The 26245-nt window shown below is 41.9% G+C and overlaps 3 protein-coding genes across 3 annotated transcripts; 1 reads left to right on the top strand and 2 right to left on the bottom strand.

The window, feature by feature from the left end:
- Positions 1-14680: 14680 nt before the first annotated feature.
- LOC122030815 (40S ribosomal protein S26-1-like) lies at positions 14681-17373 on the top strand. Its single transcript, XM_042589860.1, has 5 exons — positions 14681-14752; positions 14830-14922; positions 15073-15157; positions 15232-15362; positions 17147-17373. Exons 1-5 carry the CDS (start codon positions 14750-14752, stop codon positions 17210-17212), a joined length of 378 nt encoding a protein of 125 aa, XP_042445794.1. The 5' UTR covers positions 14681-14749; the 3' UTR covers positions 17213-17373.
- Positions 17374-17570: 197 nt separating this feature from the next.
- On the bottom strand, positions 17571-18228 carry LOC122032545 (protein SLE2-like). Its single transcript, XM_042591855.1, has 2 exons — positions 18056-18228; positions 17571-17993 (listed from the first exon to the last, which is right to left on the bottom strand). The coding sequence occupies exons 1-2, from the start codon at positions 18168-18170 to the stop codon at positions 17827-17829; spliced, it is 282 nt and encodes a 93-aa protein (XP_042447789.1). The 5' UTR covers positions 18171-18228; the 3' UTR covers positions 17571-17826.
- A 937-nt stretch (positions 18229-19165) lies between these two features.
- On the bottom strand, positions 19166-19939 carry LOC122031506 (uncharacterized protein At3g28850-like). Its single transcript, XM_042590614.1, has one exon. The coding sequence runs from the start codon at positions 19937-19939 to the stop codon at positions 19166-19168; it is 774 nt and encodes a 257-aa protein (XP_042446548.1).
- Between the last annotated feature and the right edge of the window lie 6306 nt (positions 19940-26245).

Below are 26245 nucleotides of genomic sequence, written 5' to 3'. Positions count from 1 at the left end.
GTAGAGCCTTTTTTGCTCAGCGACGGAAACTACGGTAGGTCGAGTCTTGGAGAGAGGAGCAGGGAACGTGCATAAATTAGAGGCCGGAGAGTTGCTCGATTGAGTTGTAACTTCTTCTTAGATTGGACTGATGGAGGGGAGAGCGGATAAAGTCCATTCAGATGATTGGACTGGGTTCGAATGATTGGACTGGGTTTTCCTCCCAAACTGGTGTAAGATAGGGCGAAGACACTTTGATTGGAGACGGTTGCCTCTTAGGAACTTAAGTCTGATGGACGAGTCGACATCTCTTGCACCTTCTTTTCAAAGGCACCTCAGCTTCAGTGGATGGAGAATCTTTGGAGGTCAGGAGAGGATCAATAGGCAACTCTTCTGAGGCGGTCGTCGTACTAGATTCCACTGCCCCACAACCGGATGCTTCACTAGAGGGGTGGGTCAGCAATTGAGCTCGCTCGACTAGCAACATTTTCTCTCATCGAATTAGCTCATCATCTTCCAATTGAATGCACTCAGAAACCAAGGCCTCATAAAGTGCATCTACTACATAAAATAGGCAACATCTTAGTTAGTGATAATAAAATGAACAAGTTGATGAGGCTTACCGAAGGAACAATGAAGTGGCGCTCAAACAGGGCTTAGTCCAAACAGATAAAGCAGGCTCTCTCTCAACAACTTGGGAGCCTTGAATTGTATGTCGCCCAACTTCTTTGAGTAATGAATGAAGGCTGGATCAAGTTAAAGTTCCCAAGATTAGGAATAGGAGAAAGGTTGGATCTCCACTCAGTCGACTAGGAGGCCGACTCGGACATTTAAATAAAGTAAAATAAAATTTTCATCCTTTGTTTGAGAAAGGTAGTTCATTGAAAAACACTGCCTTAGAACGAGATTGGAACAAAAAAAATCCTAGTTCTGATTTCTTGGGGTAAGGAAATAGATGAAAGTTGCGGGAAGTTGGAGGAATGCCATATAGAAGAAATAAAATGAGCATTCTACACATAGTGCGAAATACGTTCGATGCAAGTTGTTAGAGAGGGATGTTAAAATACTAACCTATTTTAGAAATGAATGAAGGGATAGAAAAATGCAAACTAGCTATAATATGATCCTTAAAGAAAGTAACATGGCCCGGTGGAGGTGAGGACGATCTTGGGAGGTCGGAAGGCAAATACCATAGTTTTTAGGGATCTCATATTGCAAGTAGAGCACCTCTCAATCACAATTATCAAAATTCGAACGAGTAAAGGTGTACCAGGGAGCAAAAGATTATTGTGCCATGAAAAAGTGTAGGGGAAACAGAGAAGTATCAGAGGAGGAACTTATTGATCGTGAGAAGGGAAACTCTATAGATGGAAATCACAGGAGAGTAGGTTGAAGAAGACAAAGTGCAAGTGATTTATTTCTACATCTCTTAGGGTTTTTAAACATAAGCCACGAGATATGACCCAACCACAACCATTTGATCAAAACGACTTACTCACTGGTAACCGTTGGATTTGTTGGTTGATACTCGAAATATCGTACTCGCAAATATCGATGATCGTACATATACAACATTGTGTCTATTCCGAACATGCTTATCTGTCGGTTTTTAGAAATTAAATTTGGAATCAAAAATAAACCGAACTTAACATTATTGATTTCAAATTCAACTTGCTCTTGCTCTAGTAGTTCTCTGGTTGTTGCGAGGGCATCATGGAAGATACGATGAGTCCGATGATCTAATGTTTTGATTATATGAGGTTCAATTTAAGGTGTTTTCGGTTTCAAATATGGAACAAGTTGTCCTTATGCAAAAGGGTCTCAGTTAAAGCAGTCAAAGCAGCGGTGTGGAAACCCTGAAATTGGTAACCCAGGTCAGGGGGGTAGTGGGTGTACCTCACGAGTGTTGAGAGTCAGCAGCCACAAAAGGTCCTGGGGGTAACCCAGGTACAAGAATGGTGTGGTGAACCGGTGTCGGACTAGGCTGAAGCGGTAAGAGGTCGGAAAGGTTCAGTGGTCCGAGCGAAGTCTCACGCTCGGTGCAGCACGTAGACAGGGATCTGGAGGATCAAGGGTGCGTAGTTCCCGGGCGATTCTCGCGTACCGAGGGCGGGGTACCACAATGCCCGCCCGCCGATTATCATATTTCACATACTTTGTCGTTGAGGGTTTGCAGGAGCATTGAGACGAATCGCGACCGAGGCCGGCAGTGAGCCTTCGGGAGAATATGACGCGGAGATCGCCTGCGTCCTTGGGCGGAAGGTTGGGCGCCTGCGCTGAGCGCCACAGCACCATTGAGGCACGCTGGGATGCTCTGTTCCATGGTGGGCTGATCTGCTGGCAGGCATCCTTTGACTCGAGTTGCCACGAGCTGACCTGACGAAAGTCGACATTGCGCCCGACGACGTAGGTGACTTGTGTCATCAGATGGCTACCTGCAGGAATACTTACGAATCTTATCTTTGTATATTTCATTATTAGGAATTTGTGTAAATATCTAGATTATAGTTGTTGCCAGAACTGAGCAGCGTGCGGCTTCTTGGTGCGGCCCTTAGCGGAGTTAGTTGCTCACAAGTCTAGCTCCACCAGCTCGAGTAGTATGTGTTCCATTTTCTTTATTTCCGCTGCATGTTTCACTCCAATAGTTTTACGAAAAGAACAAAATAGCCACGAGCGCTATTCACCTCCCCTCTAGCGCTTTCGATCCAACACTTAGAGGTTTAGACTTGAATCGCAAACTATGCTTAACATTATTAATCCAAGTCCACTTGTTCATTATAATTTATTTTTCTAAATGGCCTTTCCAGAAAGGTTCCGATAGCACTGGGCACCTTGGTTGTAGGATCACTCCTCCTGACAAAGTCTTTTAAAAATTCAATATTCAATCTCTTTATAGTAACCCTAGGTTTAACTATAAAGATCTCAATAGAAGCACAAGATCAAAACACAAAAAACAAAGAAACACAAATTCAAAACCTAGAATCATATGCTTCTTGTTTGGTATTTTAAAATCTATACAAAGAAAACTAGTATGACGGGAGATAGAATTACTATCTCCTACCTTCAGGCTTCTCTTGATCTAGATATCGGCTTCTATCAACAAGGCAATATATAATTATCGATGAACTGAAACACCAAAGACCTTCCCTCTTCAAGTTTTAACATCTTCAGCTCTAAGGATGAGAACAATGCACAAGCCTTCTCTCTTCCCTTCCTCCTTCTTCCAAAATCCGGCCACATACACACACAAGAACTCAATGATATGGTTCATACGAAGAAGAAAGAGATGATTAGTCAATTCCACAGGGAAAGAATAGGAAATAATATGATATGTTATGTTATTAGGTGAGCATTCTTACACCCTCTTTCTCTATTCCTTGTCTTTGAATAAGGGAAAGTTTTAATAAAAACTTCTCTTACTTCAATGCGAATGATGAAGAAAATTTAATTCATTAATTAAAATTTCTCCTTATCTGATCGAACAATTACGCTTTAAATAAGGTGTTTAAACAAAATTAAACTTTTGTTCAGCGAGACAAAATACAATATAAAGAATTCTATTATTTTCACGATTATATAGAAATTTTATAAATTAAATCTCTCTTTTAAAAATCACGTGATTTTCAAAACTTTTCTTTAAAATTAAAATCTTCTCTCAATCTACACATAAGGAAAGATATCAAATCTTCACTTTCTTTTTTAGAAACTATAAAAGGAAAATTTAATTTTAAAATTCTCTTTAAATCATGATGATGAACACAAGAAAGGACTTTTATCATTAAAATTTTCCTTTTAACTACACAATAAGGAAAGATATCAAACATTTCACTTAATCTTAAAGGAAATATTTAAATTTTAACTCTCTCTTGGTACTCCAATCCAAGAAAGCTTTTATTTCAAACACCAAGCCGGCTCCACGTGCTCCAAGCTACAAGGCACCAATTTAGCCTGGCCAAGGAAACCTAAGGAACCAAGCTTATGGCCGACCACCTGCTTCCTCACACCACCCTAAGTAGGGTAGTTTGGTAGGTTTAATGAGGTTAAATAAATAAGATGATAGAGAGGAGAGAATCTGGCGATTTTGTCCCTCCCAATTAAGCTGTTCCTCAGAGACTATCCATTACACCACTCATCCTTATATGAACTAACGCCACCATTACATTTTCCTTCATTATCCTGTTCTCTCGAGGCACCTCCTGTGTGATACCTGATGGATGCTCCAATTAAATGAGTCACTCACTTGGTTAGGTATATCTAGCTCAAGTAGTACCACTCATTCACTACTAAGTCCACGAGTTTACTGATAACCCATATGAGCTCCTCTTAGGACATCACAACCTAGATTACTACTACATGGTCATTTCAATCAACAGCCAACGGAGATTAAAATATAATCATTTCCCTTATTCTCGGCAATTGATTTATCGAACTAAATCACACCTTTTGATAAGTCGATAAATACTGATATGTATACGTGCATATTGTTATAATCGGGATTAACACACTTATATGTCTTGTTTTTATTCAACAAGATAAAAAGAACTATACCTCATCGGTTAATAACCTTAAATGGTCCTACTCAGATGGTGTACTAGTGTAATTTTAGTATAAGATAAACCAATACATTAATTACTCTATGGTTTGGTTTTTGGCCTTTTCATCTTACATGAACTATAATTTATAAAATTGAAACGATCTTGTTGTAGACCACACCATATTATTATCTGATATAATTAATTCGAACAACTACACTTAACGTATAAATGTAGAGCACCGACCAATGTGCTGAAAAATATAAATGTTTACAGCTTAGACTTATACAACTCCTCCTAACGTGGGGAGAGTGCCAACAAAAAAAGATGTCGGCTCACTTCGGCTACAAGACAAGTAAGCAACTCACGCAAATAAATGGACATTTGCTGATATAGATAAGACAGACCATCGCATTACACTAAAAATATACCATTATAGTTCGTAGCCCATCATGGTTTTCATAAAGGTTAATCCAGAGGTTATTTATGCAATATTTAAAGAATAGGCGAACATTGACGTTAGCATAATTAGGTCGCATGCGTCAAGACTATGATAAGATATACAGTTATAAAATTGGCGATCAAAACGACGAAGTAACTAGCTAGGAGGCTTGACTAGTTCATAGATGTTTCACGAGCAAATTCGCAATCCATGTTTACTCAGGAACAGTTGAAGAGTAGTACGATGTCGATCCATAGCGAAGGTGGACTCCAATGATGGTGGTAGGCTCAGCGATATATAGTGATAAGACTTCAAGGGATTCACAATCTCACCCATGAGGGATCTAGGGACGATCTATATCTCTGGACCCGACACTTATTTTATACATCATATTAATATAATCTATCCATTGACCGACGACCCTTGGATGGGTTTTCCCTTAATATGACTCACTGATACGGGTGTTCATTAAAATACTAGCGGAGACAATCCGTACTAACTGATTCCCACCTCTTTACTTAGTTTCCAGTTTCATAGGCCCAAGTCTCGAAGGCAATCTACGACTCAGACGGCATATAGCCTCGGGTTCCTTATAAATCGACTCACGTGGATGGGATTGACTTATGATCATGTATTATTCTAAGTAGCGATTTCTCCTATGCCAATTCCGGTCATATAATCGACTAATAATCGGCTTCAAGAAGGGCAGTACAATCAGGTTATTGGTGACCGTAGAATCGACTAGGGTTCGACTCCACTATAGAATGATGGCAATGGCTAATCGATGAAAGATGCGAGATACCTCACAACATGTAGATACATTTATCGATAGAGAATATTCTCTATTATAATAGAGACATTTTACTAGAACCTTTCGACTTTCCATCGAAATAACTTTACACTCACGCGACTACTGATAAGATCCTATCAACTAATTAACGAACGAAGAAGGTGCAACTGAAGTTTTCGGACTCATGACTTCACTTATCCATAAAACCGAGAGCCTTTGCTTGTTCTCCTACACCGCCCGCGCGGACGCTAACACTAAGAAACTCATAATTACTAGGAGAGTTATAAGTGAGTTGAGAAGTGGTATAAGGAGGTTCTCCGTTGGCGTACACGCTGTCCACTCACACCTCTATACTACCTTACTTACATCTATTCTTCATCTTATTTATCCACCGCTTCTCGATCGTCATGCATGTCCGTCGACTGGGCCAGCCTCGCTAAGCCTCGCTACGACTCATTTTTCTTCTAGACGACGCCTCGGTCCCGGTTTCTTCGTGGGTCGTGAGCAAAAGAAGTCCCAGGGTCCAGGTGTGCTCACTGGAACTGGCCGGCCATATATATGTTCCCACCATTCCCGGGATGAGGACCAGTCCGAGTACAAGTCACCATACAAGAGGGTCATCCGGAGATACCGTGTGTGTGGAGGTTGCGAGTGCGTATAGCTTTGCGCTTGAGATGTAGCTTTGCTTGACGAAATAGGTGTTAAGGCAAAGTTGAGAAGTAACAGTCACGTCGCTTGACGGCAAGTTGCTAAGGCTTCGCGCTTTGCCCGAGACTAAGGTGGGATGGAGTTGCTGAGCGAATCGGAAGAATAGGTAGACTGAAGGCAGTTAGACTAAGACTAAGAGGCCACTTTGAGCAGATTGTATTGGTGAACGACTAGTGCTAAGGACCGGTAAGGGACTAAGTTCACTCGGTAAAGTCGACGGGGGAGATTGATCTGTTTTGAGATGACCATGGAGAGGTCTGTGCCCATGGCAATGACAGTAAGACGAGAGAGTCAAACCAGATAACGGTGAAGGACTATGGCGACTATAAAGCATGTATGTCATGGACCGTCGAGTGTGATAGCGTAACGTCGATTGTTGGCTGTCTAGCTGTCGATGATTGAAAGACCAAGATGATCTAAGTTGCGAGAAGTTCAAACGATGGAGTGGAATCAAACCGAGATTAGGTTCCTTAGTTGTAATGCGAGTTGTAATCGCATGGAGCAAAGAGGAGCATTAACTTCGCTAAGCTAAGTTAAATTTTTGACCTTTTAGAATAAGTCAGCCCATCTTGATGGTGTGGTGACTGAATATCGACCCAAAGGGATGCCAGATGCCAGCTCGTCTCGATCATCAATTGGTGGCATGACCAATCACTAGCTAACGCCCCGCTTCTGTCACTATCGGCTACGAGGCCACGCCCCCGCTAAGGCGAGGAAGCCTAGCCGCCTGATAGTACAGTAGGGAGGTTTAATTTACATTGCGAACCCGGATGAGACCCGCATCATCATGTGTGCTAGTGCAATATTTCAAGTACTAAACCCCGAGAGAAGGACGAAGGATCTCAATCAAGACATCAGAAAATTAAAGTTGAGGGCATGAGACATAGATAATAGATGGAAATTGTAGCCGACAAAACATTTTCTTACGATCATTATTGTTTTATTAGTGATTGCGTACTCATCACGCCGTCGATCTCATGTTGATGGTGGCTCAACTTAGAATCGATCGACAATCCAGTAGCGTCGACTGCGAAACCAAACAACTTCCTTCCGCAGTAGTTTCAAGAAGATTGGGTGGAAACTATTAACTTTCACCGTACATATCTCTCTCGCCGGCTCCCGAATGAATAGTTGACTTGTCAGGTTGACCCATCGACTTGTTGAAGATTGTCGGGTGCAACCTCGGGTCGAAAGGTTGGTTGACCTAGTTGAGTTGCGTGTTGATGTTTGACACTCGTGAGAGTTTTCTTGATATGGGACAAGAATAGATGTTTGGGATGGTGAGGCAGTGTGAGTCAAGGCTTGTGGTTGATGATAGAGAAAAAATCCAGTACCTGATTCTTGGCACTAAAAATCCAACGGAGGAGGCACTACTAGAAATCACGACCGAGCTTGCACGCAAAGGAGCACGCATGTTAACGAGGATGTCGCTGGTGAGGGCAGCAGAGGAAGAGGATGTGGGACACCGAAGACCGTTGGAGTCGGTTGGATGGAGGCATGTTAAGTGGAGGAAGTCACGTCGTAAAGCTGTGGGAGTGAAGCAGCTAAGTAGCGGATTTGAGCGGGATGGAGTGAAGGAAGAGGAAGAGTGGAGTAGGGTGAAGCTGTAGTGGAAAGAGTCGGGGCACTTAGCGGATCGAAAGATGTCACATCTGCGGATGGATCGGGAGGGCGACACACTGACACTTAGGTTAGTGGCGGTCACGGTCAGTTCGAGTCGATGGACCGTTGTTTGTGGAGCCTGAAGGTTTGAATCGTCCATCCAAGGATCGTTATCGTTACTTCTGGAAGCGATACTGCACGACCGTACCACGGAATCGAATCGGCGCGACGGTCAACGTGTCTCATCCGCCGCAGAGTGTTAGAAGAAGGCGTTTGAACGGTGCTCACCCTCCGACTAGACAGGTCCGTGACCGATCTATTTATTTCAGCCGGCTGACGAAGCTTACTGGTCCAGCTGTCCAAGAACAAGCATCCAGCCGTATGCCGCCGCACACGATTAGGCTTCAGAGGTTAGAGGCCCGAGATCAGGTCGGTGGGCACGATCGGTTCCGCGGGGATCTGAAGCGTCGAACTATCCATGCAAGCACTTCCTCTCCGAGGTCTGGACTTGTAGGTTTGCGAGAGGAATCGTGAGAACGATTCTAGTGATTGGTGAAAGTAGGGGCAGATCTCGGGATACAGCATTCGTTATTACCTGTGACTACTTCTATACCGCAAGCTACTTCTTTCCACCTTCGACCGTCAGCTGTGAGCCAGCTTTTGCTGAGTGGTGCTGCCGCGTTGGTTTTAGCTAGGCTTGATCTAGGTTTCTAACGTAGAAATCGCCGAGATGGCTTCATGAGGTCTAGGAAGAAGGGCGTGTTGTTGTTGTACTTCGTCTTGTCTCTCTTTTTCCTCCTATGCCTTTGCCCTAGCTGTCTGTGTGGGTGGTGAGGTTTCCACAGTATCTACTCATCCACCGATGGATGCCTGGTAGCCGGGACTCACCAAGCTTAGGGTTGGTGGCCGTCCGGAGGAGAGACCGCGCCCGAGTAGGAGGTCATCCTCTCAACCTCAATATATGTCTCTCCTCCTCTTTATTTATTCCATGCACCTAATCGTAGGAAGAAACACGAAAGATTGGGGTCGGCTATTCACACTCCGTCTCCGCTGCTCCTACAAGTGGTATCAGAGCAAAGGTTTGCTCTTCATCGGATCAACACCCGTGAAGATGGATCTCTATGGAGAAGATGTCACCATTCCACCCTTCTACGAATACGGGGAAGGTAAGGATGAAGTACTTTCTTATGACTAACATAATGAATTGGTTTTGTGTACAAGAAGGTTTTACTCCTCCGGTGGATAAGGAAGGAAAACCTCTTGAGAAGAAGGAGTGGACCAAAGAACAAATTCACAAATTCGAAATCAACGAAGAGGTAACGAGAATAATTGAATTTTCATTGCCTACTAACATCTTGTGTAAGATAGGTTACAACAATGCCAAGGAATTATGGGATAACTTGGCCAAGTACCATGAGGAGAGCTCCACTTCAAGCCATGAAGAGGAGCTAAACATCATGGAGGAGAAGATTTAGAAGTTGAGGGCCACTCAACATCTAAAGAAGAAGAGGAGGTGAGTTCTTCTTCAAGATCGGAGCACGAAGAAGAAGCTTCTACCTCCGGGAGGGATGAAGAAGAGAGCATCCATCCATCCTCAACCCTAGGTAACTCAAGCATTTTAATTTCTAAATTACACAAATGCTTAGGTTTGGTGAATTTGGGCACTCTGAAGACAAGTGTCCAAAGAGGGGTTAGAAAGACTCACCCGCACTGACCATGCACCCACCAACACGGCCCCAACAAGGGCAAGGAGCACATGGTGTGCTTCCAATGCAAGCAAAGGGGACACTATAGGAGCCATTATCCAAGGGGGAGGCAACCTCACAAGGGCAAGAGACCGGGCACATCGATAAGGGGAGCTAAGTCAAAACCTAAGGTAACCTCTAAGGTTCATTTTTGCAATTCTAATAAAATGCATGCTAGGAATTTTATTGCACTTGTCGATAATAACAAGCATGATAACCTTAGGAATCAATACATGTGCTTAGGAACTAAACATGTGAGTCTAGATAAGGATAATTCTAGAAAGGCTAACCCTAAGATCAACCCATCTAAGGCTAAGGATAACCTAGGTAGGAATCCTAAATCAACTAGACATATGCCTAAGAATACCTCAAGGAAGAGTGATAAATCAAAAATTGAGATATTAGAGAAGGAGAATCAAGTCTTGAAGTCAAGACTTGATACCTTGGAAAAGACTCTTAAGAACATGGAGAAGTCATCCCTAGGGTTTAAGGGTCAAAAACCAATGTCCAAGGACAAGAAAGGTATGGGTCACAAACCTAAGTCCCAAGTGGTCAAGCCCACCTATCATGATGTTCCATTCGATTATGGAACAAAACCTAGGGCTAGGAAGACCACCAAGGTCACAAGGGGAGTCACCCCTAGAGTTGATCTTGATGAGTCCCAAATGACCAAGGCTTCAAAGCCTAGGAGGGTCATTAGGAGGGTTGCTAGGGAAGTCATCCCTAGTGAATATTTAGTGAACATAATGAGCTCAAATAGGTATTGGGTTCATAGGAGTGTGATTCCATCACGCTAGATGGTTTAGGGTGTGCCAACCTTACTTGAATAGGTAGTTAACCTAATTAAAAATTGACACAGCATTTTCAAGGTTTTTGATAACCTTTGAAAATGAAAAGAATTATTGGGTTACTCTTTGAAAATTGTGCCATATTTGAGAAATATCGATTTTAATCTTATTTGGCATAATTTAAGAAAACCTAGAGAAATACCATAATTGGGATTTTGGTTTTTTAGATTTTAAGTTAGCTAAGGCTAAGGATACTTAGATAGAGAATTTAGGTATTTTATTTGTGCTAACTTGCCATGATTTGTTGCCTCATGACATCATGTTTAGTCTTATTATCATTTGAAATGTCATGATAATGCTTGGGCTAGTTATATATCATGCTTTATTTAAGTTTTCAAATTTTATGCCATGACATCATGGCACATGTTTTACTTATGATATCATTATATGCCATGTCATCTCTTGCATTTATAATCAATGAAATTGATTTAAGGAAAAACATATAATTTGATATTGAGATCAAATTGGTGTTTAGAAAATGCATGAGAACTTAGCCTAAAGTTGACCTTAACCCATATCTCACATCAAATTGACTTGAATGTGGTTTGATACACCTTAGATGTGTGAGAGATATTAGGATCATCATGAGTTAGAATCAAGGTGCATTGTCCTTGTACCTAGATGACCCTAATTCAAGAAATTAAGGATCATAGGAAAAGCTTGTCATGTACATCTAGCCCTAAGATTATGGTCCTAAATTCAAATGATTTTAAAAGCTTTTTAAAATTGATTTGAAAACCCTTGATGAAGCTTTCCTAGTGATAGCATTCATCATTGAACATTGTGATACAAAGTTGACTTAATTTTGAACTATTTCAAAGTTTTTGAATTTTGTATCAAGATTTGAAATGGAAGTTATTTTCATAGAAAACTATTTTTCCATGATAGTGTATGATATGAGGAATGTATCATCAAAGTTTCGTAGGAATTTTACGTGTAACTGAATCTTGCACTGACGATTCGTAGTTGACCTTGATTAGAATCGATTCAGGGAGAGTAGAGGTGTGGGCCAGAGGTTCTCTGATGGACGAGAGACGAGGGACCGAGGATCCGTCATCAGGTATTGCGCCAGATCGGGTCGTACCGGTATGACCGGTTCGGCTAATTTTCCTAAATTTCAGCCATGGAAGTGTTTTTTGGATTTTAGGTTTGGAACTCACAAGACATTATTGGTGCAATGGTCAAGGGGGAGCTGGGGGAGTGTTACCTAATTGTCAAGGGGGAGTTGACTTTTAGGGAGTTTTTACATAAGACTTTGAGGAGATGTGACATAGACATCACCAAGATCGATTGTTTGTGATTGTTTAGTATCGAAATTAAATTTAGAAAGGGACTCAATTAAAGTCGTATGGGATTTCTGAGACAGACCTTGATACTACTGGAAATGTACGAGGAACCTGCTAGAAGAATGAGGGAGACCGAATTGGAATCAAGGAATGTTCGGTGGAATCTACGAGAACAGGTCATCCAAGTTCGCTGAACCTAATGTCAGGAGGAATTGTTCAAGGAAATAACATTTTTTACAAGAAGTGAGAGCCAAGAGGGGGGGTTAACCAAGAGGGAGAATCAAGGAATCGAAATGTTCAAGGAAAGAACATCGACATGGAAGATAGTTGGAAAACCCGTTAGTTATCACTTGAACAATTGATGGTAGTCAGGTTATGAGTTTTGTCCTTGAACATAAGATGTTCGAGGCGACCTTACTGGAAGTCGTTTCAAGATTTGGTGTAGAGTTTATTTTGGAGAGATGTATTTTGCAACCGATTTTGATGGGGAAGGTGGAGGTCAAGTCAGTTGAGTTGCGTTGGAGACGGAATGGGGAGGTGAGGAGTGTCCCTAATCGGAGTATGTAGAATATGGCAATAAAGGTGAGAGCCACTTGGCACGGGAGAGAATCTGGCATGGGAGATAAAAAAAGTCGGGATGAAAGAAAAGTCGATTGCATGAGTCCTACGGGAAGAAAGAGTGACTGAAGATCCCGGAAAGGGCAGAGGAAGGAAGCCATGAGCGGGAATGTACTATGGTAACTGGATCTGCAGCCTAAAAAGTCGTTAAAAGATTTAGTGTGGTCGACAGGCTCCTCGACATGCACGACGAAAAATCCATGACAATAAAATCAAAAATCCGTGAAGCCGACGGGTTACAGTGCCTGAATGGCAAAAGAAGAGGACTGACTGCACACTGCTATAAAGTCATTAAGATACTGGTCGGAAAGTCAAGGTTGAGCAAAGTAGGTCACCGGGTTGTGGTGTGGGCTTGGACAAAGTTTGAGAGAGAAAGGTGAGTCGGTGACCGATCGGTTCAGAATGAGTCCGAAATAGGATACGATCGCGTCGTAATGCGGATCGCAATGCAGACCGGATCAAGCGACGGCTTAGAACTAACGGTCGCGGTCGGTCAGGCTGCATGATGTGAGTGACTGGCCATCGGCGGAGGAATGTATTTACAGTGTCAGCATATGGAGAGCACCGGTTCTTTGGCATGGACCGGCATCACAAGGAGAGACACCGAGTGGGTATTTGAACTAGTCGATCTCGGACCGCCGATGATCCCCGACTTCAGACCGGGACTCCACCCGATACGTGGAGCACTCGATCGGCTATTCAGAATCCTGGCCGTTGCGAGTTGGTCTCGCTTGCTTATTCTTCTAGTAGTCTAGGAGGACTCGACTTGGATGACTTTGTGCTACATTCATACTGCTACTGCGCTCTTCTCTCCTACTAGAAACGCAAGCTGGTCGCCTTCTTCAGAGCTTCCCGAGCTCCCCATCAAGCGCCGAGCGAGCCGAGCTCATCCCGTCAAGGTGCACCAGCCGTTAAAGTCAGTCTTCTTCACTGTTCCGTTCTTGCTGGTTTTCAGGCTTGGCTCGATCAAAGTTTCCGCTCGATTCTCTTACAGGCTTCACAGTGTGGTCGTAGAACATTTGTTATGTTCTGTTTTCTTGTTCCTATTTGTATCGTCACGAGCATTGGTGAGGTTTCTCCCACCAGGAGTATCTGCTGGCTTCAAGCCCGGACTCATCCACGACGGATTAGTGAGGGTACGTCCACCTACATTACAGCAGAGGTAGGAGTTCATCTCCGAACCTCGTTATATGGTTTGTCTTTCTTCTCCTGTTTTCTTTCTACGTTGTATTTCCGCTGCACTAACCTAATCGTAGGAAGAAACGCGAAAGATTGGGGTCGGCTATTCACACCCCCCTCTCTAGCCGTACGAAGGATCCTAACATCTAGTACGTTGTCCCCAAGTCTAGCAGGATCTCATGCTATCGGATCGTCATGGCTGACTTTTAGAGCTACCCCTATTAAATGAAGCAAAAGCAGAGCGCCCAATATCACCAGCCCCATGACAACGAAACAAAATAAGGTAAATCACGTACTAAACGATCTTATAGGCAGAAGGGCATTTAATCCTTAGGGAAATAAATTTCACGGGAATCTATCCTTACCGAATAAAATAAATATGTCACTCGAGTATCAACTCGGTTATACCGTGGGACCAACAACTCCTATTAATAAAGCAAAAGATGATTTCGCTCATCTCGAGCATGATTTCACTTACCTGGAGCACCCCTCATCGCCAACCCCACAACAAAATGAAAGGGCAACCTCCTAGGTGGGATTAACCTAGGAGTGTCAATCTGGATTGGTTGAGTGATTTCGAATCGGATTAAAGTAAAAATTTTATAAAATAATCTCAACCTAAAATTAACCTGAACTTGTACACAATCCGAAACTTTTAAACCCGAACTCGAATAACTTGACCAATCATAATAACATAATTAAAAAATATTTTTTTTTTCTAATTTTTTTTAATAGTTCTTCACTTTTTATCCAAATATTTGATGATTATCATATTATCCTTAATATTGATATATATAAAAATACCTTAATTTTTAAAATAAAATTTAATTAGAAAGCCCATTTATATCACCTCCGTTCCCTGACCATGAAGAAAATAAACGGTTGTGATTAATTCGTCCCATCGCAATGTACTGCGAACGATGGCTATATATTTAACTGCGTGAGAACGAAAGCGAGTTTGTTTTGGCAGTCTCAAACCCTAATTAGAAGAGTCGAAAACGTCGGACTTGGGCGGCGAAGATGGTGAGCGATTGAAGCACGACCTGTCCTCGTCCTCTCCCTTCACACATCTGATCGATTTCTATGCAATCGTTTTGCAGACTTTCAAGCGCAGAAACGGCGGACGCAACAAGCACGGCAGAGGTCACGTGAACTTCATCCGCTGCTCCAACTGCGGAAAGTGTTGCCCTAAGGTATCACAGTTTTTCCATTTCCTCTTATTATCCGTTTTTTTTCCCATTGGAAGAAGATTGGTTTTTTCGTGCGAAAATATTACATTTACATATTTTTTTCGGTCTGTTGGGGATTTTCTGTTGATTCTCTACTTTTACGCCATAACGAAGGACAAGGCTATCAAGAGGTTTCTTGTGAGGAATATAGTGGAGCAAGCTGCTGTGAGGGATGTGCAAGAGGCGTGTGCCTTTGATGGTATTATATTTTTGTGTGAATTATTTGGTCGGGTATCTGTCATTCTTGATGGCTAAAGGTTTTAAACATCTTAGGATACACACTTCCGAAGCTGTATATTAAGGTGCAGTATTGTGTCTCCTGCGCAATCCACTCGAAGGTTGTCAGGGTGAGGTCTCGCACTGATAGGAGGAACCGAGAGCCTCCACAGCGCTTCAGACGCCGGGTATTGCATCTCCATGGATTTTTACTAATGTGTTATTATATTTACTTGCCTTCATATTATATCTTTGTAAATGGCTTTAGTGAATGCTTCTTAGTATTCGTAATATCATTCTCTTGTGCTACTTCTCTGCTTTTATGCTTGCTAAGTTGCTATGGATGAATGCAATGTTTTGGTATCCTTTACATGCTTTAAGCAGGTGCAATTGTTCATTATTTGGTTTTGCATAATACGTTTAGCTAATTTTTGTTAGTAGAGGTGTAGGAATTGGAAATTTATATTATACCTCCTGGATATTTTTGCCTTTGCATTATGATCATCTAGACAAGTAAATCAACCCATCAAATATTTCGTCGTTTTTCATCCAGACACGTAAAATGATAACTCTCAACTCTTTCAAGAGGCATGTGAATTACTTGTTCTGTTGTTTGTATGGAGGTAGATGCCAGTTAAGTTTCCTTTAGAAGAAACGATGTAGGGAAGTCACCAAAACATGCTCTAGGTGCTCATGGTTGTCCACGATCATTCATAATATATAAGAACTTTGATCTTGAATAATGTTACAAGAAATAATAAGCTTAGGACAATGGAGCTCAAGAGAACAGATGAGGATTTGAGGATGTATGTTAGCAAGTGGAGGATTGAATCCCCTTCTATAGGGATCGGGAGGCACCTATAAGGTCACAAACTAAATAGGAATTAACACTTCATTTTAATTAGGAATATGAAAGATCAAGGCTCATCATTTAATCTTGAATTAACAGATGAGAATTTGAGGATGTATGTTAGCAAGTGGAGGATTGAATCCCCTTCTATAGGGATCGGGAGGCACCTATAAGGTCACAAACTAAATAGGAATTAACACTTCATTTTAATTAGGAATATGAAAGATCAAGGCTCATCATTTAATCTTGAATTTAATTAAGATGTAAGGTGATTGGAAATTTAAGCGATGGCACTATTGATGTAAGCAAAAATATCAGGGCAGTGTCCTTCAATTCAATTTTGACCTTTTGGTCAAATTTTCATTTCATACTCACCAAGATGCAATTGTAGCGTCTAGCATGTTTAGTTCAACCCAATTATTAATCCCTATTTGGGCTGGCCTAGTTTGAGCTGTGCAATTTCAAGTCCCCTCAAATTAGTCCCCACAAAGTTACGAATATGCATATTCAAATTTGTATGAGCTTTTGTCCTTTTATAACTTTAAATTAAATTAGAATTAATCACGATTTCTTCTTTATTAAATATGTTTTCATTAAATTAGAATTTCTTTGCATTAGTTAAAATGTTTTGATTTATGTTCCTTTAGCCCTTTCCACCCTCAGACTTGCCTATCCATTTCCCTTTAAATGTTTCCCCGTTTGTTAATTGTTATTTTTATTTTCCTTCCAGGGGCCAAGGCCCGCGATTCATCTCAAAACAATGACTCTTATACAGTGACGTTGTGATATTATTGCTATTATTTTCAATATAGGCTCATTTTTTTGTGTCTTAATGTTGCTTTCTACTTGCATGAAATAACTTAAGTGCGCATCTTGCATTCCAACATTCAACTAAAAAGAAATGAAGCCCCAAGTTTTTCCCTTTTTTAGGTTCCACATTAAAAATCCAAATAGTTGACACAAACATAGAGCAATTGACAACAACGAGATCAGTACGGTTTTTTTGCACCCCTTTTTGCAAAGACGTATGTTAGCCCTCGACAGTCGAAAAGAATGATGTCTACAATGTGCAACCCTCTTATCTGATTAATGCTTCACCGTTAACATGTGCTTTTATTGCAGGATGATCTGGCAAAGCCTGGTCAAGCTCCTCGTCCAGCTGGTGCTGGAAATCCTGCTCGTCCCTGACCGCTCCTACGTGGAATGATAGGTCATACACTTGTTTTTCTGTTTCAAAGTCGAACAATGCCCTCCTTTGCCCAACTATTGGATTAATCCTCTAGTCACTATCTTTCTTTATCGCTGGAAGAGATTTCAGTTCCCATTTACTTGGCGGCCTTTCTTTTTAAAACAATTGTGCGATTTTGCTGTGCGATTTTGCTCTACTTTGGTTGATGATATTCAGTTGATCAAATAAATTGTGTCCCTATGCGCAGGCACGTTGTGTGCGTGTTTATATTATTGTTTGCTGCGTGGATCTCTTCATATGTAGGCACTGTTATCGAACAAGTAGTTCGATGTGCTGGTTAAAGACGCACAGTGATCATAGAACCTCATGAAAGCAGCTGTTTACATCTATCTCATTATGCAACTAGAAAAGACACTTGACGTACAAACTACAACATGCACGCAGACTGCAAAATACACAAACACCAGGAGTGCGTGCATGATTGACAAACCTACGTGCGGCGTCGTACCCAGACTAACCAAACCTAAGCCATCGTTGCTACGTGCTTACATATACTCTCAAATACACAATTAGACTTCCACGAGTTGTTACAGAGATTGGGGATTATGCACGATCAGTCTCTTCTTGCTTCGTGAACTTCGACTTTGATCGGGATGCCTTCTCTCTGCGCACGCTCCTCGCCGGACTCCTCGGTGGTGCTCAGCCCGCCTTTGCGACCCATCTCCTGGTACCCTTCAGTCCCTAGCTGCTCCCTGCGAGTCTGCCCTCCACGGCTACGCCCTGCGCCCATTCATGATGCAGAAGTTAATCAATTCAACCAGCTAGTTAATCATCAATTTAACCTTCAGCGAGGCGTTCCTGAGCTTCCAGGCTCTTCCCGCCGGTACCGCCTGGGACCACCGTCTCCCCCCGTCTCGCCCTCTCGTCAAGCTCTCGCCTTTCTTGTTCGGACGACATAATGTAGTCTCCGGCTACGCGACCTCCGGCGAAAATGCTCACAGCAGGCAGCTCTGCTATTGCCGGAAGTGTCATTTTAGTACTGCGTCCTTAAGAAGAAGCAGGAGGCGGTGGGGAAGCACCAGGCTGACGACACGTAGAGGCAAACCTGGAAGACGGAGAAAGCGTGAGCCCTCGCCAGGCGACACGTTCGCCACCTGAGACACGAGTCCGTTACTTCCGTTCGCATGCGCGGCATCATGCGTGCGTATAGCGGCGTCGTTAAAAAGACGATGGATAACGGATGGCAATCTGCTTTCTTTTCCAGCACTTCAATTAAAATCCAAAAATCCTAAAAAAGATTTTTCTTTTCTTTTCCAGCTCGATCACGTTTCAATAAACAATAAAAAGTAGTTCACAATTTTAAATTGATGAAGTATTTTTTTTGTTGTATTCTAATTAACTTGCAGACACACGAGAATTTCTCGACCGCTCGCACGATTTCGAGTACAAACGTTACTCAGCCCGTAAACATACACATTCTAGCGGTTTCGTACAACATTAATGTTGTTTCTTGAAATTAATAACGACTCTAATTATTACATTTGTCTTTATGGTCTAATGCGTGTGTGTCAATGAGTACTGCTCTTGCTATGATTTCCCTTATTTTTCTAAGAAAAAAGGAGATGGAAATAATTAGAGTTCATATTATAATTAAGTGTAATGAACATATTCATCACACAGATTAATGAGATGAAAATATTTTCACTCTGGGTTTGTAAATCACGCATGGTGGGGTTATTCACGTTTTAATTAGTTCGCAGAAAATAACGGATCTGATCGATTAGAGAAGGATTAGAGGAGGAAATCGCATGTCTCCTAAACAGACATTAATCAAGATATATAACACAGTACGGGTTTCCTATATATTGTTATTAATATATTATTGTCACTGTGATTAACTCCTTGCTTTACGCAAGGAACAGAAACATCTATTACTGACGGTCCAGATGCGATCAGACGGCGGTGGGGGGAGAGCACGGGGTGCACCGGACGATCCCGTTCTCGTTGCACGCGGTGCACGCCCGGAAACCCCCGCCGGCGCCGCCCTTCTTGGAGAAGCACCGCCGCGAACCGCTGCATCTCTGGCACATCACGAAGCCGATGTCGCCGCACCACTCGCAGGTTCCGGGCGGCGCCTGAGCCACCCCCTCCACGTATCGCCTCAGGTCGCCGGCCTCGTGGAGCCGCCGGAGCTCCTCCGCGCCTCCGATATGACGGCCCCCGATGAACACCTGCGGGACGCCGACGGGCTTCGGGCAGCCGCCGAGTACGGCCCTCAGTTCCCGCAGGAAGGCGGCGTCCATGGAGACGTCGCGCTCGTCGACGGCGACGCGGAGGCCTCGGAGGATGGCGCGTACGGTGGAGCTATCCTCGAAGGTGCGGCGGACGACGCGGAGGGAGGTGTAGTAGAGGATGACACGCTTCTCCTCGCCGGGGGGAAGGCCGAACGGGTCCTGCTCCTGCGGAGAGCACCAAGAACGGAGGGCGGCGGAGGCCGGGCGGTGGTGGTAGACGAGCGGCGGCGGGGGCGGCGGAGGCTGGGGTGAGGAAGAGCGGGAGGAGGCGGTGGAGGGGTTACGATCGACAGCTTCGTAATCGTCGAGGAGGGAGAGAATATCCTTGAGGGAGGAGGAGCGGATGAGAAATGAAGATTTCGGGGGCGGCGAGGGGGACGTGATAGCGCCGCCGCGCGGAGGGAGGTGGACTTTTCCCCACGCCGGCCACATCAACCGATGCAATCGAAAGAGAGAGGAATAAGAAGGAGAGGGAGAAGAAACCGGTCGAAAGCTGTAGAATTAAGTTCGGGAGGTTGGAAACGAGGGATGGAACGGAGAACGTGGAGAGGTGAGGCCACTGCCATTGTAAACACAACAGTCATTTCCTATCTTTAATTGCAGCAAAAGGCGAAGCCCTCGCCCCAGGGTCCCCACCGACCGGACCCACAATCATCATGAGGGAAGTAAATCGCAGCATCCGAGCTAGTATGGGCATTTCCTATCTTTAATGCACTGCTGGTAAATGGCGTCTTATACATTATACAAAATACAAAATACAAAATAAAAAAGGTTTCAAGAAAACACAGAATAAGATATTCAATATTAATTAGTCAATTAAATTTTAAATTGGATTTAAAAATAAATATCTAAAAACTAGAAATGAAAGATATCTAAATTTAAACTGAGCCTTCATAAATTATGAAATATATTAGTTTTCATCTCTTGCGGTGATAGGTTTCGTGTGGTTTGGTGATATGATAAGTTTCACGTCATCATCCGCTACGATGAGAAGTCACTAACACGTTCAAAAAAGTTTTCACGTGCATACAACTTTTGAGGCATAAAAATCCATTCCTCGCATTTTCCTCTCTCAGAACCCTAGCCGCCGCTCCTCCCTCTCAAAATTACCTCTCTCGTCGAAACCAGGATGCGAGCTCTCATGCAGCGACGCGCTACGCTCCCGGCCTCTAGTCGCCCTCTCTCGTCGAAGCTACGACTCTCTCTCACATCTAACCCTCTCCTGCCACGAGCTCTCCTTCGCCGCGAGCCCTCTCTCGGTCGGCGAGCTCTCCCTCGACGCGAGCCCTCTCATTCCCGTCTCTCATCACTCACCAACAAATTAGGACATCACACTCCGCCGAACCAAGGTTTTGTTGGAGCAATCTAGATGTCATAGGTTTTGATATTTGAACAAAGATTTAAGTTAAATTTATTATTATATTTGATATGCATTGTGAGTGTGCAGGATACAAGTACAACAAGAAGAGTCCAAGTGTGATTTTGGTAAAGAAGGAAAGTCCAAGGGTGAGTCTTGACGATGTAAGTCTAAACATGTAGTCTTGACAACATAAGTCTAAGTGTGACTTTGCAATAGATGAAATCCCGGAGGCGCGGCCTCTTGGCAAAGGAAGATCCGACAATAATGACAAGGTCGATGTAAGCTCCAGAAGGCAAGGCGTAAAAGTTGGGAGGCATACAAGGGACGCGACGCTGATGGAGAAGGCTAAAAGGCTAGGTCTAGGTCGTGCGGGCAAGGACGAGTGCATGAGAGATTGTACTCAGGGTAAAATTCTAGGGTACTGTAGCAATTACTATAGCGTTACTCTAGCAGTAGACTGATGTTTTCAATAGTCGATTAGTATCAAGTCGTTGGCCTGTAACATCCGAAATCCATAAAGGTCAGTCGACTGGTAAGTATGACAGTCGATTGGTGGCAAAAACATTGCTTGGATGTTTCCATCCGAGCTCTATTTAATGGAGCTCGGGATGCTTGAGCAAGGTGATGAATTAGTGGTGGTTAACCCTAATTAGAGTCTCCAATTGCTCAAGTGACACTACAACAAAAACTGCAAACGACAACACCCCTACGACAACGGTTTTAAGAGAAAGCGTTGCGTATTTGCTCAAAGACAACGGTTTTTGCCAAAACCGTTGTCTTTGAACTCCCCATTAAATATAAAAGACAACGGTTTTAGCAAAACTGTTGTCATTGAGCAATATTTTTTTAAAACGACAACACTTTTTACAACGGTTTTATAAACCGTTGTCTTTTTCCGCGTTTTTTTAACACACGACAACAACAACAATAAACCTTTGCCTTTATCCGCGTTTGTAGCGTCTACGACAACAGTTTTGAAAAAAAACGTTGTAATTTAATTTGGTCATTTTCCCCCCTCGCTGTTTTCCTTTCCCTCGCTGTTTTCTTTTCGGCGCCGTGTTTTTCCTTCGTGCTCCCGAACCTAAGGCAATTTTCTTTCCCTCTTCTCATACAATCTCTTCACGCCTCCCCTAGATCTTCCTCCACGACGGTGTGCTCCTCTCGTTCCTTGGTTAGCGGGTTTCTGAGTTCGACGAGGCCCTTTGACCTTCCATTGCTGCTTCTTTCGCTGGTGGAACCTTTTGATCGGACGAGGTGTATTTCTTCGGCAAAGGTTGCACTCCTAGTCCGTTGATTCATAACGTAGGTCTTGTCTTCTTTGGATTTGTGCTAGAGCCATAGTCAAGGTAGATTCATAACCTAGGTCTTGTCTTCTTTGGATTTGTGCTAGAGCCATAGTCAAGGTAGATTCATAACCTAGGTCTTGTCTTCTTTGGATTTGTGCTAGAGCCATAGTCAAGGTAGATTCATAACCTAGGTCTTGTCTTCGTTCATAAATGTTGTCTCAAAATTAAAACCTACTTTTGATTCCACTATGCTTGTATCTGCAAGCTCAACATTCTCTTTTCTTCATATTTTTAGCTTTTTGATTTGTTTCATCATGCCATTTGCCTGCTCATATGTCAAAGTTTGTGGTGTTTGATCTCTGAAGGTGTTGGTTTTAAGCATCGATTTCTGTTTGTTATTCACTTTTATTGGTCGAAATAGTGTGTTCGGATAGGTTTTCTAGGTCTTGCACGGCTTGTCACTTGATGGACGGAGATGGAATTTGGGGGAACAGAAAATTGGTAGAAGGGAAATGAAGAAAGTCCTTCCTTTTTGTTTTGATTACTGATTGAAGTTTATAGTTGTTTCGCACATTGCCCGTTTGATTGTTCTTCCCATTTCCATGAGCTTCTTGGCTTTTTGTTCTGTTCCATGTGAACGAAGTTGGTTTCTTGTGGTAATTGCTCAATACACTTTTAATTTTGTTTCCTTTGGCGCTTTAGACATATGTTGACACTTTTGTACGTTCATGCTCATTTTTAGGTTTTTTTTCTTATCTACTGCAAGTTTATGTTTTTTACATCATTTACAACTGCACATTGAATTATAACTTGTTCTCTTATTGAATTTCATAATCTGAAGTTCATTATTTTTTGCTCATTATTTTAATAATTAATTAATGTCATCTTTATTATTTATGCTCATTTAATTTTCTGCTGGAATATTTTTTTTAAAAAATAATTATATTAGATCAAGACACATGTATTTTTTAACATAAACGCAAACATTAGATTAGATCAAGAGTTGAGATAATAACATGACCAAATAAGTTGAGAGGCATTGTAACAACTAGGGTGAGGGTTTGTTAGCCAATAATCTTTCCAATTGATCCTCTTGTATATATGTACACCCAAGATTTGTTAATATCAACATTTATTTATTAATTAGTTCTCACAAAATCACACAACACATTTCTGTCCGGTTGGTTTATGTCGTGTATTACTCTATTACCTTGAATGTTTTATTATAGTATTTGGTACTTGAGATTGTGTTTTGAACTTGTTGTATGATGTATAGTTTTTTGAAGGTAGGTTTTGACGTGTTTCGGGCTGATAGTTATAAAAAATGGACAAAGATTGGATGTCAAAGAATAGGTTATCACATGAATATGAGGTTGAGGTAGAGTCTTTCTTGCAGTTTGCATTACGAAATGCTACTGATCCGAATGAAATACCTTGCCCATGTTCAAGATGTGGTAATCTGCAGAAGAGAAATGTTGACATTATAAGGGCACATTTGTGTTGTAATGTTATAGATTTAACATACCATAAATGGATTTGGCATGGTGAAAAGACTGAATACAATAACTCAATGAAAGATGAACAGAAATCTTTTGGTGAGGAACCTATTGATATGGTACATGCTGCATTTGATAGTTATGCAGAGAATCCAAACCAATTTCATAAGCTACTTGAAGATGCTGATAAACCTTTATATCCGGGGTGTGCCAAATTTGCAAAGTTATCTGCACTTGTGAAATTGTATAACTTGAAGGCAAAATATAGTTGGAGTGACAAATGTTTCACAGATTTACTAAGTTTGTTTGGAGAAATGCTTCCTGATGATAATGAATTGCCTTCATCATTGTATGATGCAAAGAAAAGCTTATGTGCATTAGGGATGCATTATGTGAAAATTCATGCTTGCCCTAATGATTGTATCTTATACTAGAAGGAGCATGAGAATTTGACTAATTGTCCTGTATGTGGGATGTCTAGGTGGAAGTTGGGTAAAAAAGGTACGATAAATGGAGTTCCTGCAAAGGTCCTTTGGTACTTCCCGCCTATTCCAAGATTTCAAAGATTATTTCGGAACAAGGAGATATGTAAGGATTTAACTTGGTATGCTGATAAAAGAGTACTTGACGGTTACTTGCGTCATCCGGCTCATGCACCCGCTTGGAAAGTAGTGGATCACAAGTGGCCAGATTTTGCTGCTGAACCTAGAAATCTTAGATTGGCCTTATCAGCAGACGGGATCAATCCCCATAGTTTGATGAGTTCTGCATATAGTTGTTGGCCAGTTGTGATGATCACTTACAACCTTCCTCCATAGTTGTGTATGAAGAGAAAATTTATGATGCTGACTTTGTTAATTTCAGGTCCCAAACAACCGAGAAATGATATTGATGTTTACTTAGCACCTTTGATCGATGACTTAAAAAGATTATGGGATATAGGTGTTGATGCATATGATGGATGTCGAGAAGAGAATTTCTTACTTAGGGCTGTCTTACTATGGACAATCAATGATTTTCCTGCATATGGGAACATGTCAGGTTGTCTTGTGAAAGGATATTGTGCATGTCCTATTTATGGTAAAGAAACATATTCGACAAGGTTGAAGCATAGTAGAAAAATGAGTTATACAGGCCATAGAAGATTTCTTCCTACAAATCATCCTTATCGAAGGCAAAAAAAAGCATTTAATGGGAACCCAGAGCTTAACCCCACACCGAAACCATTAACTGGGCATGAAATTTTGGATTGAGTTGAAAGAATTAATTATCGTTCGGGAAAAGCAAATGGGAAGTTTCAGTTAAAGCAAGGCGAAGCTGTATCATGCTGGAAAAAGAAATCTATATTCTTTGAACTTGATTATTGGAAACATCTACATGTTCGGCATGTTCTTGATGTAATGCATATTGAAAAAAATGTATGTGAAAGTTTGATCGGTACTTTGCTTGACATTCCTGGAAAATTAAAGGATGGAGTAGCTGCAAGACTAGACCTTGTGGAGATGAATTTGAGGATTGATTTGGCACCAAAGATGGGGGAGAAGAGAACCTTTTTGCCAGCGGCTTGTTATACACTAAGTAAGGATGAGAAAAGAAAACTTTGCAAATCTTTGTTTGGAATAAAGGTCCCCACAGGATATTCATCCAATGTTAAAAATCTGGTGTCGATGAAAGACTTGAAACTTATTGGCCTTAAGTCACATGACTATCACACTTTGATGCAACAGTTACTTTCAGTCGCCATCCGTGATGTCTTGCCTAAACATGTTAGAGATACTATTCACTCGATTTTGTGGCTTCTTCAACGTGCTATGTAATAAAGTGATAGATGTCTCGAAGTTGAATGATTTGCAAAGAGAGATTGTGACAGTGTTGTGTTTGCTTGAAAAATATTTTCCCCCATCTTTTTTTGATATAATGATTCATTTAACCGTTCATCTTGTACGGGAGGTCAAATTGTGTGGACCGGTTTGGTATAGGCAAATGTATCCATTTGAAAGATTCATGAAGATCTTGAAAGGGTATGTGCGAAATCACAATAGTCCTGAAGGGTGTATAGCCGAATATTATATTGCTGAAGAGGCTGTGGAATTTTGCTCGGATTACATGTCTAGTGTGCATACAATTGGGATCCCATCAAGGTATCAGCAAGTACAACTTACTAGGCCTCTATCTAGCTCAATATTACACTCAACTTGTCATGATGAGTTGCATCAAGCACATCGTTATGTCTTGGAAAATGATGTTGACGTTGATCCTTATATCGAGTAATTCTCTTACTTATTTATATTTATTGCACTATTCTTACATTCTACTAATTAACTTATTAGTATTCCATTAGTTAACTTATCCCTAATCTGTTCATTAGGGAGCACATGGAATTTTTTAACTCAAGCTTTCCTCATAAAGCCAAATCCAAAAAGTGGCTACAAGATGAGCATAACCGGACGTTTATTGGTTGGTTACGTGATCGTGTGAGAGCAGTTGGCAATTTCAGCTCTCAAATATCAGAAAGATTGAAGTGGATAGCGCGCGGACCTAGCAATCAAGTGTTGAAGTACTCTAGTTATTTGATTGATGGAGTTACGTATCATAC

This window comes from Zingiber officinale, chromosome 11A, assembly GCF_018446385.1.
Source record: "Zingiber officinale cultivar Zhangliang chromosome 11A, Zo_v1.1, whole genome shotgun sequence".
Classification (NCBI taxonomy): domain Eukaryota; kingdom Viridiplantae; phylum Streptophyta; class Magnoliopsida; order Zingiberales; family Zingiberaceae; genus Zingiber; species Zingiber officinale.
The sequence above is the reverse complement of the archived record's forward strand: the minus strand, read 5'-3'. Positions and strand labels throughout refer to the sequence as shown.

Coding starts and splice junctions, on each gene's coding strand:
- LOC122030815 (XM_042589860.1), top strand. Junction 14,923..15,072: donor GCGGAAAGTGTTGCCCTAAG/GTATCACAGTTT, acceptor GCCATAACGAAG/GACAAGGCTATCAAGAGGTT. Junction 15,158..15,231: donor AGAGGCGTGTGCCTTTGATG/GTATTATATTTT, acceptor TAAACATCTTAG/GATACACACTTCCGAAGCTG.
- LOC122032545 (XM_042591855.1), bottom strand. CDS start 18,170: ATGTCGTCCGAACAAGAAAGGCGAGAGCTTGACGAGAGGGCGAGACGG. Junction 17,994..18,055: donor TCAGGAACGCCTCGCTGAAG/GTTAAATTGATG, acceptor GAATGGGCGCAG/GGCGTAGCCGTGGAGGGCAG.
- LOC122031506 (XM_042590614.1), bottom strand. CDS start 19,939: ATGTGGCCGGCGTGGGGAAAAGTCCACCTCCCTCCGCGCGGCGGCGCT.